This window comes from Zootermopsis nevadensis, unplaced genomic scaffold, assembly GCF_977971745.1.
Source record: "Zootermopsis nevadensis isolate Lab colony 2312 unplaced genomic scaffold, Znev_1.0 Znev_ptg000013l, whole genome shotgun sequence".
Lineage (NCBI taxonomy): Eukaryota > Metazoa > Arthropoda > Insecta > Blattodea > Termopsidae > Zootermopsis > Zootermopsis nevadensis.
This window is the reverse complement of record NW_028259145.1, coordinates 2,506,032-2,527,690: the sequence shown is the minus strand read 5'-3', so window position 1 is coordinate 2,527,690 and position 21,659 is coordinate 2,506,032. Positions and strand designations below refer to the sequence as shown.

Sequence of the window (21,659 nt, the reverse complement as noted above, 5' to 3'; positions counted from 1 at the left end):
AAATACTGTTCTATTCTCTTAGCAACGTCATAGTAGCTTAAAAGTCACAGTGATCAAGGTATGAAAGGGTACATGGATATTTAGATCAAGACGCATCACAGGCACAGATGTCTAAAACTATGGTAAGTAAGCAGCAGTTAATTTTTTATCTCAACACATGACTCGGAACACAGATAATACTTATCGTTTGTTCATTACTTCGTAATCGGAATCATAGTTTCATCAGTAGTGTGGGTGGTTGCATTGACGGAGTTGCATTAAATGGCAGATAACAAGGTCGTCGAAAGTTACAGGTAATAGATATTATGACTTATTATTTTTAGAAAGGTAATTTCTAAAACTTTTAAAGCATTTAGTTGCATGTCATTCTCAAGGTCCCCGTTTTTTGTTTGAAATCCTTGACAGTGCCGTACCTAACCCTACTCTACGAGGAATGATTTAGATGTTTTGGTAATTGTACTGCAGTCCGCTAAATAATTACTGTTCATCAGTGTAGAAGATTGGGGTATTGACCAAAGAGAGTATTGAAAAGTAAAATACTGTAGCGAATTAAATTTAGTTAAGACATTGTAAAATTAGGAATGTAGAGATTTTAAGTTGCATAGCATTAAGTATCTTGCTTTGGTATAGTTCAACTATTTACAAACAAGCAAGTGTGGTTTTAGTAGTGAAGATAAAGCATATAGTCTTTTCTTGTAGACATATTTTTGTATTGCTTTTGATTTAGTGCCAATTTGAATTGTGTTGGTCTTGGGTATATTTCTTTTGTTACATTATGTTATGTTTATGTGGGGATGTAATAAGTATAAATTAATAAATATGAAGTTTGGCAGTAGGTGGCATGTGGTTGATGATAAAGAGGATTGAATATGTAAGCCACTGAACTGTAAAATTCCATCCTTTCAAATTCTCAGAATTGGGGGAATCATGTGAAAACTAATTTATTAATGTTCCTTATCAGTCTGTCTATTAAATTGTAGATCACACTTATTTTTTTTGCATAACAGCTGGTTTTGGGGTTGGTGGTCACCAACTTCTAGCACAATGCTTCGAGCAGCTGAGAAAAAGATCCTGTCATGTAAGTAACATTTTGTTAGAAAAAGAAGTTTAAAAGATCACATTAAAGATATGATTTGAAATTGTTTGCTAGAGAAGTGTACTGTTTTGGACAGGTGTTTTATTTTCTTGTTGAATTGAGTGTTGGCACCAGAAAGCTGTAAAAGAGTTAACAAATAGGAGACATTGAAGAATAAACATCTGGTAATGAGATATTAGGTTAAAAAGCAGAAAGAACTTGAAGTATTGAATAATTATAACCTGACAATTTACAAAATTTAAAACTGGGTTTTTTAAGACAGTACTGTGGAACATGTACAAATAACAGAGTAAAATCTCAATCATACCAAGAGCTTATAACATGCAGATATTCTGTCAAAAATCCTGCTCAGGATATCCTGAATAGGAAATGTATCAGACAAATGTTTACCTACATGAATTTTGCTAGATGTTTTACTTAATCACATTTTAATTAGCCTGACTAGCTTCTTAGGTGCACCAAATTCAGGTAAAATATTGTAAAGAACTTCTCTTTCAACTCAGCTGTAGGCTTTCTTGAAGTCTATGAATAGTTGTTGGACTGTTCCATTGTAATCCCACTTTTTATCTAGTATCTGGCTAATGTAGAAAATTTGATCAGTTGTAGATCTATTACGATGGAACCGGCACTGATGATCCCCAATAATTTAATTGGCGTATGGAGTCAGCAAATTGTTGGATAAAATTTTGTAGGCAGGTAATAAGAGGGGAATTCCTTGACAATTGTTTTGATCTGTCTTATCACCCTTCTTATGAATTGGTATGATAATAGACTCCTTCCACTACTGTGGCATTTTCTCCTTATACCATATAGAGCAAATCATTTCATGTATCTCTTAACACAACGGTTCGCCTCCTGCTTTGATCAGCTCGGCCGGAATGTGATCAGTACCCAGGTATTTGTACTTTTTCAACTTCTGAATTGCAGTCTCCACTTTGATAAGGCTAAGTTTTCATAGAGGAACATTTTGGATTCAAAGAAGGTCTGTCAAATGATAAAGCTTCATACAAATTCTTAGATGAAATCTTATGTGCTCTTAATGATAAGTTTCGTGTTAGTAGAATATTTTGTGACCTTATTAAAGCATTTGATTGTGTGAATCATAACATATGCCAAAACTATTTTTTTATAGAATTAAAAGTAAAGCAGGGTAATGGAGTCAATCATTTCGTAATGGCAGAAAACAAAGAATAGAAATTAAATTTCCTAGTTTGAATTATAACTCAAATTTAAACTGGTGCATTGTAAAACATGGAATTCTACAAGGTCAAATACTTGGCCCAGTTCTTTTCCTCTTACATATCAGTGATCCATCCCAAATAATCAATTCTCAGTGCAAGTCTATACTATTCACTGTTGGTACTACTGTTATTATTTATCACACTGATAGTGATTACTTTCAGAATTCCATTAATGTCTTTGCACACCTCAACAGCTGATTAAAAATCCATTAAATTCAGCTTGAATTTTGACAAGACAAACTTCATGAAATTTGCTACCAACAGCAAAAGAAGTATCAGTCTTCATAGTTTATGATAATAAAACAATTGAAATACTATTAACAACTAAATTACTTGGTTTACAAGTTTATAATAATTTAAAGTGGATAAGCACATTGAAGCTTTCACAGCGAGTTTTTAGGTTCTGAAGCCAGGAGATTCTTGGCCTGCCAGGTCCCCTCTTTCCGAATACTTTTCCCTGGATTATCAGCTGAAGCAGCCCGTATCTATCACTGTTTCTCATGATATGACCGAAATATTCCAACTTTATATTTTTTATGGTGTTAACAACCTCGACGTCTTTGCGGAGTTTCCCGAGAACTTTTTTGTTGGTTACACGGTCAGTCCAGGAAATTCTGAGAATACGTCGGTACAGCCACATTTCGAAGGCCTCCAACTTTTTTGAAGAAGCTTCGGTCAACGTCCACGATTCAGCGCTGTATTTCATCTATATATGTATCAGTGAATTGTTTGGCACAGGATAATACAGAAAAAGAAAGCTTAATCAGTTCTGAAACCTTGCAGTAGACATTCTTATACAATCTTATAGATAGATGACTATCCCTTTGTATTAATCATATTACCATTCCTTCTGTTTAGAATAAATATATTCAAGGGTTTTAATACATGAACCAGTGCATTTAATGTACTGCAGCTGTTAGTCTAAAAATATGAAGACATTTCATTCACAGATATAATAAATATTAAAACTCTCTTACCGATTTGGATTTCTCTGTACCTTGTAGTGGACTGGCCTGGAGCGAGTAGTCAGTTATTTAATACTTTATACTGGATGATGTTTTATATTTCATAGTGTGGTATGCATGTTTCTGTGTTTTAGATTTGAAGACTTCTTATCGAGGGTGGTATGTAGACATCGGACCTGTAGTGAGTCCTGCTGACAAGATATGGACAATCTGTCTCAACCAGGAGTCTAACAAAACACCCATATTACTCCTCCATGGCTTGGCTTCAGGTGTTGCATTATGGTGTCTTAATCTTGATTCACTGGCTGCCACAAGACCTGTCTATGCTATAGATATCCTTGGTGAGTGGCACACATTTCCCTAGTTTCACTAATCTTCATATATTATTAAGACCATAGATGTAAAGCGTATTTTAATAGATTTCAAAGAGATAGCAATGGATTTTATAACAAAGTTGTTTCTATAATGTGTATATTTGATGTTTAAAAAATTCTGTTTTTTATGGAAGCAAAAGTTTCATCAGTCACCACAAAATTAAATAGCTTGCAACCTTACCTACTCTAATTTTGGTTAACTTTGGTAACATACTTTAACCGATTTCAAATAAACATGTGGAAACTTTCATAATTCTGTTTCGTTTGTTTTAGGAAATACTGTCATTTCAAACTCATAAAGAATTCAGTAATTTGCCTTATGAATGATCACGAATTTGATTCTAACTCTGTTTCTACTTTGAGATACAGAGTTGATATTGTGCTTTTATTAAAGCACTAGCAGTGTACTTTAGAATGGTGTATGATAGATCTTCATTACCACACTAAACAATTCAAGGTCATTGAATATAATATCTGACCTTGAAGTTTTCAATAAAGTACAGTTAAAATTCTGAAAAAATTAAATGTTATACATGAGATACACTGAAAGTTAGACGGTGTAGCTCTAAAAACGTTTCAGGGAATTACATATTTTGTTGATTGATTATGAGCCTAGTGCCGATCAGCAGATGCCAATGAACTAAGAAACGTTGAGCAAGAAGGTGCTAGCACTTCTAATGCTACTATTAAAATACTAAACAGAGGCTGTAGGGGAATCACCAATTAAGAAGAAATGGTTGCAGGAAAAGACATTTCCTAAGAAAAAGATTTAGAAAATCACAAGTAAAGAAAATAAGTTATACATGTCCACAACTGGAAGTGAAGAAGATGCATCTTCTAGTATTGATTCAGAAATCACAGCACAGTTGAAAGATGGATTTAAAAGTAGTACCAAGAGAAGTGAGCAGGCACAAATGTTGATGGTTTTACCAAAGTGGTATAAGAAAATTATAAAAAGAGTTGGTAGCATCAAATTGCATGGTTAAAAATGACAAAGAACTTGTAAAAGCTAATAGAATATTATCCATCCAAATCCTGAACTTGGCAAAATTCTAAAAGATATTACCAAAGATTATTTGTTAATTTTATGATGATGAAATTAGCAGCTGTGCCCCGGGTAAGATAGATTTTGCATCTGTAAAAGAACGTGAGAAATATACTTCAGAAACAAAAATAGTTAGTTCTGTGCAATGTGAATGACACGTAGTCATTATTTAAGGAGTGATATCCAATACAAAAGCTGGATTTTCCAAATTCTGTGAAATAATGCCAAGGAATATAGTTAACATCTGTAGCATGTGCTACTCATTTCATATGTGTATGTAGCACACATCATCTTCTATGGCTCTCTGGTCCGTATTCGGTCCATGGCCTCCTCAATTCTCCTCTTCCATTCGGTCCTCTGTTAGTTCCGTCTGTCCGAGGTTTTGATCGAGGTTTCGAAACATCTTCCTTTTTACGGTGCAAGGCTGTTAGCCTTGTGACCAACCCCCAACCTGGAGGACCAGGGTACCTGTCTTAGTCTGACCTCTCCCCCTCGACCAATCTGGCTAGGGAGGCCCTACCAGTAGCTCTTGGGGTCACTGAGGTACTCGAGCCCCACCACCACGACAAGGTGCAGGTACCATTAAGTTGGGATATAGCACACATCAAAATGTAAAATTAATGCTAATAGGAAGCAACCTGAAAGAACTTGCAAGGTAATGAGATAACTTCCTACAAAGACTGTCATGTATCATATGTAATCCTTCGTTACTGTAATGTCCCTTAGAATACTATGAATACTGTCCTTGTGAGTAAAATTTAAAAAAAGATGTTTTCAGATTTGTTTGAATTAAATGGACTTGATGAAGTGACAAACAAGCAATGGATAACATTAGATCAGCTTTAGAAATTATTACTTATTCAGCAGAAGAATTTTTGGATATTTGCTTTGAAAAATTGCAGGTTCTGTTATGTCATCCATTCAATCGTTCAGAACGATACAATGACCAGCCTCCCAAAATGAACTCAAGTTAGCCCTCAACACAAATGAGTTTAATGTTGCATGTGACTTTTACACTGGAATAATCCTTAAGCCACAATTCTCTTTTGTGATTTATTTCAAGAATGCAGACACTTTCGTCCACACAAGTTACGTGATGGTTTAAGACTGTTTGTCTGTCTGTCGTGCTGTAATAGCTGTACATGTTTATCAGTGACACCAGTTTATGATGAGAAAGTTTTAAATCTTCACAAACAACATCTGTTTCTTCTCTGCTACTCAGTACAAGGGAGAAAGAGTGTAATCAGTCTGTGTTTCTGTCAGAGGGATTTTGGTATCACTGCCGAATAGCACGTAACATTCCTTGGGAAAAGTCCATGTGATGGTGTAGCTGGAACTGTTAGGTTAGGTTAGTCACATGTGTTAGCATACAAGAACCAGACGATCTTCGAATAATGAATGTTGTCCAGTTATGTAACTGGTGTGTGGACACCATTAAAATGTATGATTTTCAGTACATCTCTTTAGTAAAAAGAAGAAGAACAGGTTCTGCAATAGTGCACGTATCCTTACTGGAATGCAAAGGCTTCATGCATTTCTCCCAGTCAATTTAAACAGATTGAAGACAAAGGTTTATTTGAAGTCTGGAAAGTACAAGGAAGAAAGTCTAACTTCCGTACTTGATAAAATAAATGAGTTATGAGAATATAACAATTTGTTGCATGTTGTTATGACTCTAAATGGTGGGTTGGGTGTGTATTAAATACAGCGGTCAGAACGCTGGCCTTGTAATCCTGGGGTCTCGGGTTCGATTCCCGGCGGTGCCCGAATTTATAACTTGTGTTGGGCAAGGCCGTGGTCTAGGCAACACAGAGTTTTCCTCCGTGGCATCCCAACAATTACTCCATTCACACACAGAAGAAGGCAATGGCAAACCACTTCTGGATCATCTGCCAAGAACGTATATGAACAGGTCCCAGTCCGAGAAAAGGATGGAAGGATCCTGTTCATATGGACCTGTCCTCAGACAGAACACTAATAATAATAATAAACTTTAGTGTCCTATTATGTATTTTTATAAGATGCTGATTACATCAGATGACAAGAGTTATATATACAACCAAATGTTAATCAAGTATTGACTTATGATTTTTAATTTGTTAAAAAAATTGAATTTTTTTTAAGAATTAAAGTCAAAAGTGTCTAATGACCTTGACTTTTGCCCTTATGCTGATGAAGTGGTATAATTGATCATTTTAAAACTGAATTCACAAGCTTTAAAATGAGCCTAAGTTCAGCCCTGTATGTTAGGTGGAATCAAAGTTATGTTAAATTTCACAGAGTCAAATTTTACAGTTATTTCAAATTTTGAAATGCCAGTAACTTCAAAAATATTTCAAATGCACATCTGACATTTTTCTTACATTAATTTCAATTGTGTGGCAGCACATACACTGAATTCCATTGAAATTAGAGAAGGTTGAGAAGTTGTAAACAGTACTTTAGTTTGCTAATTGATTTGATTTCTTGACAGGCTCAGTACCAGGAAGGCTGTGTACTTTGGAGTTATTTAGTTAAAAGAATATTTCCTTAAATTAAATTATAGCCAATAGGCAGAAGGGGAGGGAGTGGGAGAAAGAATATACCGTATTTACTCGTGTACACCACGCACAATTTTTTGAAAATAATTCATCCTTAAAATGGGGTGCATGGATTGCATGAGTACGTGGGGTATGTGAGTAAATATGGTATAGCTCAGGTGTTTCACGATATTTTAATACAGTCTGATACAAGAATTAAAATACAGTATTTTCTTCTGCAGGTTTTGGACGCAGTTCACGGCCAACATTTAGTTGCGATGCCCTGACTGCAGAACGACAGTTAGTGAATTCTGTAGAGGAATGGAGACGGGAGATGCAGTTGGACAAAATAATATTATTAGGGCACAGCTTGGGAGGTTTCCTTGCTTCATCGTATGCCATCCATTATCCTGACAGGTACGTTAATTGCAATAGTTGGAACTTAAGTATGTATGGAAATGGAATTGATACGGATTTCAAACAGTAATGTATCACATATCCTTATAAATATTAGAGCATTAATGTAATTAAAATGTTAGAACGCTGGCCTTGTAATCCTGGGGTCTCGGGTTCGATTCCCGGCGGTGCCCGAATTTATAACTTGTGTTGGGCAAGGCCGTGGTCTAGGCAACACGGAGGTTTCCTCCGGGGGCTTCCCCGATTACTCCATTCACACACAGAAGAAGGCAATGGCAAACCACTTCTGGATCATCTGCCAAGAACGTATATGAACAGGTCCCAGTCCGAGAAAAGGATGGAAGGATGCTGTTCATATGGACCCGTCGTCAGACAGAACACTAAATAATAATAAGATGAGGTGGTCTAGCGGTTAGCGGTTAGATTATAAATCCTGGGGTCTCGGGTTCGATTCCCGGCGGTGCCCGAATTTATAACTTGTGTTGGGCAAGGCCGTGGTCTAGGCAACACGGAGTTTTCCTCCGTGGCATCCCAACAATTACTCCATTCACACACAGAAGAAGGCAATGGCAAACCACTTCTGGATCATCTGCCAAGAACGTATATGAACAGGTCCCAGTCCGAGAAAAGGATGGAAGGATCCTGTTCATATGGACCTGTCGTCAGACAGAACACTAAATAATAATAAATAAATAAATAAATGGAAGTAAGACTGGATGGGTGGAGGTACATTGCATGTAGTATGTGATGTGTGTGTATCATTTTGTTGCATGTGTGAATATATTTTGCAGTGTGTTGAAGTTACAGGAAGAAATGTGTTGGTTCTTCGACACAATTTGAAATATTTTCAATTAAGCTGTCTTTGAGTTTAAGTCCAAGCAATTTAAAGTATCAGTGACTTTCTGACTTGACATTTCAACCTGTTCAGAATTTTCATTCTTCACATATCATACATATATTCAAATAGATATATTATACAAAATTTGAAGCTTATCTTAATGAAAAGTGCGATATAACGTAACTAGTAGTTTTACCCAAATTTATCAAATGCATTCTGTTTTGTGGACGTTTCTTTCCTGAGGCGGTGGGTCAGTAGCTAGTGCGGAGCAATAATTTTATTCTTAACATTATTCCTTTTGTCTTATTTCAAAATTGTGTTGTTGTAATGTTCAATTTCATACCATCAAAAAATAAAAAAATAAAGTAGCAGACGTGTGTGAGATCAGTGTTCATACTCCTGTTATACAAAAGTTAAATACGAGCTTCTGTCCGTGAGGAATAAAAGACACCGTATGAACTTGATTGTATTTATTTTCAGATCACGTGTGTTCTTTGTGTCTGAGTCATTGTGTATGTACACTAGCAGGTTTAGTCATGCTTGTGTACTTTAAACTTTGACCAGTGTCTACACAACACGGCCTCTCCATGTTGAACTATTTCCGATCATTGTCGAAACAGTTTTCTTTGGTTAGATTCCTGATAGCATTGTGTTGCCTAACTCAGAACTTTGTTCCCAGATTACAGACTGGTAATACCCAGGCCTCATTTGATTATTCTGTCAGTGATGAAAATGAATTAGTATGACAAGGGCATTTTAAGCCAGATTACTCATTGCCAAAACCTACATTCATTTCTATTTTAAATTTATAATTTAACTGAATTTGGTTATAAGAAAAAAAAAGTCTCATTAAAACTGCATTTATACCTGGCTTGGATCTTGGCTGGAGCACTGGCTAATCTGAATGTGATTTTCCTCAGTCTCTCCTGGGATGGTACTGGTACCTTAAAATAATAGGCCATGGTCACTTTATAATGTGCAGTTCATTGTGTGTAACCATTGTCTCAATTCATCCAGTGCCTTTGCAGCTGAAATAGCGTTGTTAACCTAACCTAACCTAACCTAACCAGCATTTCTTTTCTGATAAAAGGCAGTCTTTGATAATTATATATGTGACGGATTGCATTTCCCAGGGTGAAACATCTCATCTTGGCAGATCCATGGGGCTTTCCAGAGAAGCCAGTAGATATTGGTCAGAGATATAATGTACCATTGTGGGTCAAAGCCATTGTTTTTGTCACGCAGCCTTTCAACCCTTTATGGCCTGTGAGAGTGGCAGGCCCATTTGGTAAGTAAAAAACAAAGCAGTTATTAAGAAATGCTATCTGAAGACGAGTACTAACTTTGTGGCACAGTCTTCCTTTAGCAGATGTTATCTGTTTATCTTCTGCTATACACCATGTAGGCACTTTGGGTGGGAGTATTTAGCATCATGCCCCATCTATGCTTTACCCCCCCCCGGGAAAGGGCCACGGTACCCTTTGGACAGGAGGCTGGGTAGGCCCCAGAGCCCGTCTGAATAATAGCCATTTAGATGATTTATAAATTCCTAGTTTTGAAATCCGAAACTGCGGTGAACTCTTGTTATCCAGGCTAGTGAAGGGAAGAAGACACACGAATAATCAGTAAACATTAATAATTTAAAATATTGCACTGTGTAGCCCTGATTATATGTGGGTTCCGTTTTTAAAAACGCTACGTGGATTGAGTATTTTGTTGGTTAATGTTCGTCATTTGTGACAGTATTTTGGTTAGTGCATTTACAAGATATCAGAGGTTATTTAAAATTTGTTATACAAGTGATGTTTATTTTGACAAGTATTGTGTAATGGTTATTTGTTTTTGTGAACTCCTTACTTTCCTCCTCTCAGCAGTATGAATTTTCCCAGCTGTAATATCACTGTATTTGAGCCTGTACTTGACCCATGTAGTTTAATGTTATCATTTTTTGACTGATGCACTCATTACTTTGTCTGTTTTCTTCACTCGTATCCTTTCAACCTTCTTTTTCTCTGTTTTTGTTTTGCAGCAGCTTTGAAAATGTCTGTCTGTCATTTGCTGGAAGACCAGTTCACTCGCATAATTTCGTAGCCATTCTTCATCATTATCTTTGTCAGAGTTTTTATTACTTCTCATAGCACGCACCATGCCAAGAATTTAAGACTTGCTGATTTCTTAATTAGGAAAATCTTGCAAATCATCATCTACAGCTGGAAAAAGTTTTGTCCATGATCGAACCATTGTTACTGGATTCATGGAGGACTGTATATAACATCCAACACCATAATTTTTTATGATATTTTGCTGTCATCTTTGTCAGCAAAAGAAAAAGTCAGCTTGGCAGTATCATTTCATGGATGCAATCACTTCTTGGTCCATGGGCTGTGTAACAGCTGTAACATTAGGAGGCAAAACACTTACAGCAGTGGTCCCCAACCTTCTTGTGCCTACGGGCACATTTGAGAGTTTATGAGATTGTGGCGGGCGCCAACCAATTAACAAAGCCAAATTTTCTTTTCTCTGGACAAATAAGATATGGACACCAAATAATACAAAAAACAACACGACGTTTAATGATACAAGAAACCATCCAATCAAAAATACGTACTTTTATAAGTACAATTATTATTACTCAAGTGGGAAGTTAGTGTGATGTTTGGCGCTGCATTTCATCAGCCAGTTTTTCAAATTTGGGAGTGTAGGATGATGTTGCTGCTCGAAAACAATCGTCAAGATGGGCGTCAGTAAGTCGAGATCTGCGCTTTGATATTACAATGTTTATAGTTGAACGACCTTCATTATTCAGTATAACCTCTTTCCGTAACAACGTGGGCACCCAAAAAAGCCTTGGCGGGTGCCATGGTACTCTGTAGAGTAACATCTTGTTGTGTTGTGTTGATTCTTGGTTGTCACTTTTCACATACTCGGTTCACTGTCTGTTCACTTGAAAATGTTTCAGTCCAGTGTGGCTATTATCAAGTCCTATTCCCCTGAGGGGGAAAGGTCACACCAAGACAGGTACCTTGGTCCTCCAGGTTAGGGATTGGTCGCAAGGCTAACAACCTTGCACCGTAAAAATGAAGATGTCTCGAAACCTCACTCAAAGCCTCGGACAGACGGACCTAACAGAGGACCGAATGGAAGAGGAGAATTGAGGAGGCCATGGACCGAATACGGACCGGAGAGCCATAGAAGAAGAAGAATAAGAAGATTCCCTGATTTTGTGACATAAAAGCAGGGAATTGAACTTGATGGTCACATTGCACTGAAACATGTTCTAGTGAGTGGATGGTGAACTGAGTGTGTGAAAAGTGGCAAACAAGAAAAACCAAGAATTAGATGGTAGTACTTAGCAGAATGCATACAGATCATTATACTAACCTCCGTCCAAGCCCTCTTCTGGAAGATGTCAGGCCAAATTATGTGGACAATAAAACCTAGCAGTCCTTCATCTCCTAGACTAGTGATGCACATAGGCTGGGTTAACAGTACGTCTTTGGAACACCAGCTGTAAATAGTATCGGAAAGGAAACTGCAAGTTAAGTCAACGCAGAACGTTACAGAATGAAGTGATGGCTAGTTAGGAATCACTCATTATGGCATAGGTACTGAAAAATAAGCTTTTATTTTATATGGCTTTTCCATCTCTGGCACGTTAAGAAATTGACAGTGCCAATTATTTTTCTCGCTATTGGCGATGTTGGTTACACTGCGCTCTGCTGTATGGAACGCTTCATACCCATCATCAGTAGAACCTACCCTTTGGATCCTGTCCTTTTCTAGTTCAGTCTAGTCAACATCTTATATTCTATTTATTTGCGTCATTTTTAGTAGTATTCTCTCTACAGAAATATTTCTCATGTGGTCTCCTTGCGTGTGATTTTCCAACAGAACTTTTTATGCACATGTTCACTCATTAATGTTTCTTGTTCTTGCGATACAAGAAAAATACTTTCATAGAATATTCATTTTGATGTGTATAATGTTGAACTAGTCCTGGCATTTCTTTTTTGGTAGGAAGTATATTTTTTGATTAATTTTCTGTCTTTCAATTCCTGTTTTATTGTCTTATTTAGCTGTAATAACAGAAGAGAAAAAAATATTGTATTAAGGAATGAAAACATTTTTCATGTTGATTAATTTCTTCTGCTACTTAACTAACCACTTTGCATTTCGTATTACAGGTCAGTGGGTGATTGAAAAGGTTCGTCCAGACATTATAAAGAAATTTTCTTCATTTGTGTCTGACGATGTGAATGTTATACCTCAGTACATATTCCATTGTAATGCTCAAAGTCCTACGTAAGTAATAGTTTTTTTTTTTTTAAGTTCTAAAATCACATTTTTGCTAAATAAGTGGTGACATAATGGCGTTTACAAGAAGAAAATCATTCATTCGTGCTTCTTTTGCAACATAAACTAAAATGATCTATCTAACATTTACAAGATACGCAAATTACTCTTTATCGACTGCGCGTCAGGGCTTATGCATGTCCTAGCTGGCTGTGCATCTCAGGATTCTGGTAAACATTTTATTGATGTCATGTTATTAAGGGACACCCGGCAGCCAGATGATGTGCCACTTTTGTGATCAGATTCTTGATTATCATCAATTTAATTATCACTGTCATTAGATTCTACTCCTGGAAGATATTCATCAACACACTACAGAATTTATACCGTATCATCATCACTATAATGTTCTTCAGTAGAATTAGCGGATGAGCTGAGTTTTGCTGTAAATGGCCATTCAACGCAAAGAAGGTCTTGTAAGCAGCTGGATCTCAGTCTGTTCACAAACCGCACGATAGAATCATCAGCATCTGAACTACGTTGTTTCAAGTTCTTACCTGTTCTTTATGTAGTGTTGGAACCTCATTCCTGATGGAGAATAAAGATGTTGATTTGCACTACCAAACTTATGAAAGAATATACAGAATCCGCGAGTACTTTAAGAGAGTGGCTGAAACAAAGCACCACTCATACGTAACTTTTCCAAAAGTTCAGGATGAAGTTCCTGTAGCATGTGGTAATGGAGAGTGAACCGTCCAGAGGATACTGAGAGAAAGTCGCTATTCTGTTGGGAAGTGTGGATCTACATCATTTTTGTCACCGAGGAAATGTGTGATGTGTAAGAAAATAGGCGGACTTTTTCCTTCGACAAAGATTTAATTAGAAGAATGATATTTGTTGCATGTTAAAAAAAAAGTCTAACTCTAAAAAAACCGAATTGAATCAGGGATCTGTTAGTCGAATTTTGTAGAATAGGGAAACGTAGAAAGAAACTAAACATGTATGTCGGACATCTGAAGACATACAAGGCAGAATGGAGCATGTTGAAGCAGAGGGAAACAGCTTGCTTGAACCCTACGAACATTTTTGTTTTGAGAGGTGTACAGTGCTGTGGTAAGATGGATATGAGGAAAGTTTGTGGGAATTTAGTAGGATTTGAGGTCCTCACAGCTGTGAGTTTGAAGATAGCTGTCTTCTTGGTTGTAGCAGTGTGCAGTCTGGTAGAAGTTTACTGATACTCATTACGATGATGATTGAGGCAGCACGTACCTCTGATACATCGATAACTTCTACCAGACTACGTCCCAGAAAACAGCCATCTTTGAGAGAATCTTGTCGTCAAAAGATACCAGTGGAATGAAGAAACCAAGACGCAGTGGTTAGAGTGAATTTAAAGACTTTGAAGGACGAGGACTGGAATTGTCAGAAGCTGTGGAGTGTGGGAACAGAAACTATGAAAGTGCGCGGAGAAAACGGGAATAATTCTGGAGTGCTGAAAGCCTTTCTCATCAAATAAATTTAGGCAGTTGTGTACATATTCTTGTTGCAGAGGTGAAGCTGCATTCCGTGCCATGTCAGTCAGCTTCGGATGGGCCAAGCATCCTATGGTCAATCGAATAGATGCCCTCAGAGAAGATGTTCCCATCACATTATTATATGGTTCACGTTCGTGGGTTGACCATACATCAGGAGAGTTGATCCATGAAAAGCGACAAGACTCACATGTCAATATCCAGGTACATATGGATCAGTTTATTAACTGCTCATGCATTCTGCTCTGAAACCTAAAGTAAGAAAAAAAGATTCACAAACTGGTGAAGTTTGTGATTTACAAGGACCTCTTTTAGTTACTGTTAGTTCAGTTAATTTTCCGTCGCATCTTTAAAGGAGGATGAGAAGGGTGGAGCGCGAGGCACACATGGAGGAGACGTGAAATGCATACAGAAGTGTAATAGGACCTGGGTGTGGGTGGGAGGATAATATTGAAATGTATTTTGAGGAAATAGTACGGGATGGTGTGGACTGGACTCTGATCTGGCTGAAGACCAGCGGTAACTATTGAGAACAGTATAATGAACCTTTTTGTGTTTCATAAAAGCAGAGAACTTTACCAGCTAAGCAACTATCAGATTCTCAAGAATTGTTGTGCTTCATGTAGTTCTTTGTAAGTAATTAAGTTACGAATAGTTCATCAATGAGGACATTAAATTTTAAATGTATTTATTCTAATAGATGATTGGGCTTGACAGATTTGTTTACGTTTCCTGTAACATGGAGTTGTTAACAGTTGACATACAAATTTGCAGGTAATATCAGGAGCAGGACATCACGTATATGCTGATAAAGCAGAAACATTCAACCGCCACGTGATCGAGGCATGTAAGTTAGCTGATTCTGAACAGACAAAGAAAAATGTTTCCATTCAGATTAAGTCTTCATCCCCAGCCAACGAACTGGAAGAGGAAACATCAAACACAGAATCCGAGGAAAATATTTCAGCGGTTAATGGCTCTTATTGTGCACAACAGAACTCGTGCAGCTGAACTTGTGTTTGTTGCAACCCTAGAGACATTCTAGGTTGGAAACTCCATACATTAGAAAATTACTCTAAATAACATAGACAATCAATGAGACAAACCTCAAGGCCTGTGTACTATATTCATACTTTGTATATAAATTATAAATTAGTATGATACTTTAACAATCTGAATATTGCATATATCCAGCATTTTTTTTCTTTCCATACAGTTCTTTGGAAAAGAACATTCTTGAAATTATTCTGAAATCTGTATTGTGATTTGAAAAGTTTTCTCTAAATGTTCTTTAACCTTTTAAGTCTGAATTTAGTGGCGATGCACAATTGGGAATAAGCCAGAACTTTTTCAGGCCTTTTAATTATGACTGCATGAATACTGGTTAAAAATTCTACAGCTTCCTTAGTATTTGGTGCAGAGAGAAGCACGTTTCCCGTGTTACTTAATTTTTGAGAGGGAGGGCAGACCCTGCAGTGCCTCATATTTGCTTTAGTCGGCCAATGCGTCGAGCGATCCGCTTCAAGCCTGCTGAACGTAATGGCTGCAGCACACATTCTGGTCTCTTACCAACTGCTCCCAGAATGTGTTACAGGTTTTGTTCGCCACAATAGATGGATGAAGAACGTTTTTGTCACTTTTAGGTCCTACTTATTCCATAACCATTGGATATCTGGTCATTTTTGCCCACACGCATGTGGGTATTGTAATCCTCATGGATCGTAGGTTTCACAATATTGCCAGATTTATCTCTGAAGTTTCTATCTTCTAGTGGAGCATGAATGTTGGTCAGTACAGAGACCTTCCCTTTACCCATCCATCATACCAAGGTCTCTGTATAAGCTTTCTTCTTAAGCCCTTTGGTCTTCATGTGGGTGGAATGGTCTTCCTTTTGTGGTGGACTTTGGTATAGCAATTTATTTTTCCTCTTATAGAGTTTGTCAAACTGCTGGAGAGAAGAAACAATTGCGGATATACACAATGTACGGCCAGTTCACTCTACTTTTCAGACAAGCTGCAGCACAATGTCGTGGGTAGGGATGGCACGAGTAGCAACAATTTATCACTGCGTACTGGGATACGTATTCATGTCAAAAGTGTAACCTGTTGCAACACACATTTTGTGAAACATTATTACAAAGTGTTTGTTTTTTTAGGGTTATACTACATGAACACAGCTTTCCTCTTGAACAGGACAATGATTTAATCTTTTGGAAAGTGTTCATTACGCCAGTATGCCTGAAAATCTTGAATTTCGAGTGTTTGATACTTTTGAAAACATACAAAATCTCTTACACTTAGGAGAATTTTTATTCACAGATTTTCATTGTCTGCAAAATGTAAATAGTTTTGAATATGCAGAAAACAATCGTGTACCATTATTTGAATAGAAGAGACGTGGTCTTTTATTTCTCCCTGTCCCAGCAATGCCTAATATTATCTTGTTTGGCCATGAACCATGTGGATTGTAAAGACCATTAAATTATAAAATTCCTCAATTTTTAAATCTTTTACTGCATAGGTATGGGTTTGTCCCAACCTGCCAAATCTTATTGGAGGTTTCTTCTAAAACTGTAGGAAATACCTGTTTGAAAAAGAAATGAGATATTCATGTATTTTGTTCGATTCACTTTCTTCCTCACAAACTGATGTGCACATGCTTTATCAGTATGAACATTGCAGCTCCATTCCAGATCTTCATTGCCATTTTCCTGGTTATCTTCTGACAAACTGTGAAGCACAGTAATGAGACCTTGACCATAAATAGCTTGAGACATAACAGCGCTCCTCAGCAGACCACTCCTGAATTTGAATAACAAGATTATGAAACTGGAAGATGACTAATGTTGCTTTGCAATGCCAGTGATCATCATAGTCTGTGGGAAGGCATAAAAATGGGCTGCTTAATGTGCGACACTAAAATGACCTATTCAGACTTAAGGGTTAATAGGCGTGATTTCAAATGGAACATCACTGAACCTATACCAGCTTTATATATTTCAAATTAGGTTGTAAGTTCCATGTTTTTTTAATTAGTTAAGTTTTTGTTTCTTTTGGCAATGCCCTCAGATGAGTATGGGTGAGATGAGAAGGCTGTGATACATGAATTGATAAAAGAACAGAGTGGAATCAGTATTGTTTATTTGAATGTTCATGTTCAAATTAAAATAAAGAATGTTAGATAAAATGGCTGTCATGCAAATGATTTTACCACTTCCACTAAGTGTAATTAGTAATTTTCTATCTGAGTAGGATATTAACTATCTCTAACCTGTTTAAGAGCTCAAGCTCAGCTCCTTCATGGTGGTTGAAAAATGAGTTTTATTTTATTAAAGCTAGACTCTTTCATTGGAGGAATATAAAATGTGCATGGTCACTTTAAGTGGGCACTTACAATTCAATCAAAGACACGTATATTTATAGCTGTATTCAAATTTAGGTGTCCGCAGTGGCCACGCGGTCTGAGGTGTGGGCCTAGTGCCGCTTGGTCGCTGGGACCGTGGGTTCGAATCCCACTCAAGCCATTGATGTTTGTCCGCGTTTTTCTGAGTTGTGCTGTCCTGTGTACAGGTAGAGGCCTTGCGACGGGCCGATCCCTCGTCCAAGGAGGCCTATCAAAATGTCTATAGATCAAAGACAACAATAGTTAGGACCCGCAGTGCTCAGGCACTTGAAGAACGGGTCGTCCAAGTATCCTAGTATTAAAATTTAATCATAATAACAGAACTTGTTACTGGCAAAATATTTTAATGTGTGGAATACCTTTGTGATCAGAAAAATTCCGACTTCGAAAATTTTAGGTTTTGTGCCCTTTTCAGACAATCTCCATGGTTTTTTGATTTTTCGGAAATTTTTTCTAAGCTTTATATACTTCTTCCATGTCCACCTCAGTTCTCTTCCATTCGGTCCTTCTGTTACGTCCGTCTGTCCAAGGCTTTGATTGAGGTTTCAAAACATCTTCCTTTTTACGGTGCAAGGTTGTTCGCATGTATCTCTTGAGGTAACCTTAGAAAATTTTTCGAAAGATCCAAAAATGATGGAAATTGTCTGAAAATCGCACAAAAACAAAAATTTTTGAAAATTTTGAAAAACTTTTGAATGAAATTTTTCAATTTTTTTTTGGTTTTGTGCGCCTTTTGAACAATTTCCAGCATTTTTTGATTTTTTTAAAACTTTGATAATTTTCAAAATTCCGCCACATGAAGCCTTGCGGAAGCGGTCCCTCTCGGACTGTTTGTGATGTACTGAGTCTCTGACGAATGCCGTCTGTGCCTGTCTCGGGCTCTGCACGTGCCGTCTCTGAGAAGCTCAGGTGCGGAAGACAACACGTGAGGCCGACGCGGACCTGCAAAGACCAGAGTGTTGCAGAGGCCGGTTGGTGCAGACAACGAGGAAGGCAGCAACTGGGTGAGATGGAGGCTGAGTCCGGCAGAGACAGGATGTGGCATTCACCGAGACTGGCATGCATCTCTTGATGAGATATTTGAAAAAAAATTGAAAATTTTCAAAATTTTCGAAAAATCAAAAAATGCTGGAAATTGTATGAAAAGAGCACAAAATCAAAACTTTTTGAAAATTTTGAAGAAATATTTGAATGTGAAATTCTTCAAATTTATTTGGTTTTGTGCGCTTTTTGGACAATTTCCAGCATTTTTTGAAAATTTTCAAAATTTTTCAAAATTCCACCACCTGATACTTTGCAGAAGCGGTCCCTCTCGGACTGTTTGTGATGTACTGTGTCTCTGACGAATGCGGTCTGTGCCTGTCTCGGGCTCTGCACGGTCCGGTATCTGTAGGACACGGGTCTGACGTGCCGTCTCTGAGAAGCCCAGGTGCGGAAGACAACACGTGAGGCCGACGCGGACCTGCAGAGACCAGAGTGCTGCAGAGGCCGGTTGGTGCAGACAACAAGGAAGGCAGCAACTGGGTGAGATGGAGGCCGAGTCCGGCGTGTCCCACGTTTTGAGAAGTGCGTGTCCCAAGTCTTGAGAAGTCACTTGTCCCAAGCCTTGAGAAGTCACTCGTCCCAAGCCTTGAGAAGTCACTCGTCCCAAGTCTTGAGAAGTTCTTGTCCCAAGTCTTGAGAAGTCACTTGTCCCAAGTCTTGAGAAGTCACTTGTCCCAAGTATTGAGAAGTCGCTTGTCCCAAGTCTTGAGAAGTCACTTGTCCCAAGTCTTGAGAAGTCACTTGTCCCAAGTCTTGAGAAGTGCGTGTCCCAAGTCTTGAGAAGTCGCTTGTCCCAAGTCTTCAGAAGTCACTTGTCCCAAGCCTTGAGAAGTGCGTGTCCCAAGTCTTGAGAAGTCACTTGTCCCAAGTCTTGAGAAGTGCGTGTCCCAAGTATTGAGAAGTCGCTTGTCCCAAGTCTTGAGAAGTTCTTGTCCCAAGTCTTGAGAAGTCACTTGTCCCAGGTCTTGAGAAGTCCTTGTCCCAAGTCTTGAGAAGTTCTTATCCCAAGTCTTGAGAAGTCACTTGTCCCAAGTCTTGAGAAGTGCGTGTACCAAGTCTTGAGAAGTCACTTGTCCCAAGTCTTGAGAAGTCACTTGTACCAAGTCTTGAGAAGTGCGTGTCCCAAGTCTTGAGAAGTCGCTTGTCCCAAGTCTTGAGAAGTCACTTGTCCCAAGCCTTGAGAAGTTCTTGTCCCACGTCTTGAGAAGTCACTTGTCCCAAGTCTTGAGAAGTCACTTGTCCCAAGTCTTGAGAAGTCACTCGTCCCAAGTCTTGAGAAGTTCTAGTCCCAAGTCTTGAGAAGTCACTTGTCCCAAGTCTTCTCTGCTTGTTTAGGGCTGTGCCTCACCCGTCTTTGCTGAATTCAATTTTTTTCGAAAATTCTTAGTTTTCTTCGCGTTTCGCGCCATTTGCATCCGTTTTTAATTTTTTTAAAATTTCGACAAATTTTGAAAATTCTCAAAGGGGTACCCCTTTGAGAAATTTCAATTTTTTCGAAAAATTTCGCAAAATCGAAAAACGTGGCAAATCGTCCAAAAAGCGCACAAAACTAAGAATTTTTGAAAATTTTCAACTTTTAATTTTTTTCCGAATTTTCCGAAAATTTTTGGTTTTGTGCACATTTCAGAAGGTTTGCAGCGTTTTTTGATTTTTCGAAAAATTTGAAATTTTTTTCTTCTGAATTTGAACTGTCCTATCCCTATCAGGACTAGACTCCCAAGTCTTGAGAAGTTACTTGTCCCAAGTCTTGAGAAGTTACTTGTCCCAAGTCTTGAGAAGTTACTTGTCCCAAGTCTTGAGAAGTCACTTGTCCCAAGTCATGAGAAGTTCTTGTCCCAAGTCTTGAGAAGTTCTTGTCCCAAGTCTTGAGAAGTGCGTGTCCCAAGTCTTGAGAAGTCGCTTGTCCCAAGTCTTGAGAAGTCACTTGTCCCAAGCCTTGAGAAGTGCGTGTCCCAAGTCTTGAGAAGTCACTTGTCTCAAGTCTTGAGAAGTGCGTGTCCCAAGTCTTGAGAAGTCGCTTGTCCCAAGTCTTGAGAAGTCACTTGTCCCAAGCCTTGAGAAGTGCGTGTCCCAAGTCTTGAGAAGTCACTTGTCCCAAGTTTTGAGAAGTCGCTTGTCCCAAGTCTTGAGAAGTCACTTGTCCCAAGCCTTGAGAAGTGCGTGTCCCAAGTCCTGAGAAGTCACTTGTCCCAAGTTTTGAGAAGTCACTTGTCCCAAGTCTTGAGAAGTCCTTGTCCCAAGTCTTGAGAAGTTATTGTCCCAAGTCTTGAGAAGTCACTTGTCCCAAGTCTTGAGAAGTGCGTGTACCAAGTCTTGAGAAGTCACTTGTCCCAAGTCTTAAGAAGTCACTTGTCCCAAGTCTTGAGAAGTGCGTGTCCCAAGTCTTGAGAAGTCGCTTGTCCCAAGTCTTGAGAAGTCACTTGTCCCAAGCCTTGAGAAGTTCTTGTCGCAAGTCTTGAGAAGTCACTTGTCCCAAGTCTTGAGAAGTGCGTGTCCCAAGTCTTGAGAAGTCACTTGTCCCAAGTCTTGAGAAGTCACTCGACCCAAGTCTTGAGAAGTCACTTGTCCCAAGTCTTGAGCAGTTCTTGTCCCAAGTCTTCTCTGCTTGTTTAGGGCTGTGCCTCACCCGTCTTTACTGAATTAAAATTTTTTCGAAAATTCTTAGTTTTCTTCGCGTTTCGCGCCATTTGCAGCTGTTTTTAATTTTTTTAAAATATCAACTTTTTCCAAAAATTTCGAATATTCGAAAAACGTGGCAAATCGTCCAAAAAGCGCACAAAACTAAGAATTTTTGAAAATTTTCAACTTTTAATTTTTTCCGAATTTTCAGAAAATTTTTGGTTTTCTGCGCATTTCAGAAGGTTTGCAGCGTTTTTTGATTTTTCGAAAAAT

The 21,659-nt window shown here is 38.1% G+C and overlaps 1 protein-coding gene across 4 annotated transcripts; it reads left to right on the top strand.

Moving 5' to 3' along the window:
- Nucleotides 1-7: 7 nt before the first annotated feature.
- On the top strand, nt 8-17,511 carry puml (pummelig). 4 transcript variants are annotated; one of them, XM_087348379.1, is made up of 8 exons: nt 8-122; nt 1,008-1,078; nt 3,437-3,643; nt 7,483-7,657; nt 9,629-9,783; nt 12,680-12,797; nt 14,338-14,524; nt 15,095-17,511. In XM_087348379.1, exons 2-8 carry the CDS (start codon nt 1,045-1,047, stop codon nt 15,329-15,331), a joined length of 1,113 nt encoding a protein of 370 aa, XP_087204505.1. In that variant the 5' UTR covers nt 8-122; nt 1,008-1,044; the 3' UTR covers nt 15,332-17,511. The 4 variants fall into 4 exon arrangements, with proteins under 4 accessions (XP_087204505.1, XP_087204503.1, XP_087204504.1 ...); XM_087348377.1 differs by lacking the exon at nt 8-122 and adding an exon at nt 136-293; XM_087348378.1 differs by lacking the exon at nt 8-122 and adding an exon at nt 415-450.
- Nucleotides 17,512-21,659: the final 4,148 nt, after the last annotated feature.

Excerpts from the sequence above, each read along its gene's own strand:
- puml (XM_087348377.1), top strand. The coding sequence starts at position 262 with ATGGCAGATAACAAGGTCGTCGAAAGTTACAG. Across the intron at positions 3,644-7,482 it reads CTATGCTATAGATATCCTTG|GTTTTGGACGCAGTTCACGG; the intron begins GTGAGTGGCACA and ends TTTCTTCTGCAG. Across the intron at positions 7,658-9,628 it reads GCCATCCATTATCCTGACAG|GGTGAAACATCTCATCTTGG; the intron begins GTACGTTAATTG and ends TGCATTTCCCAG.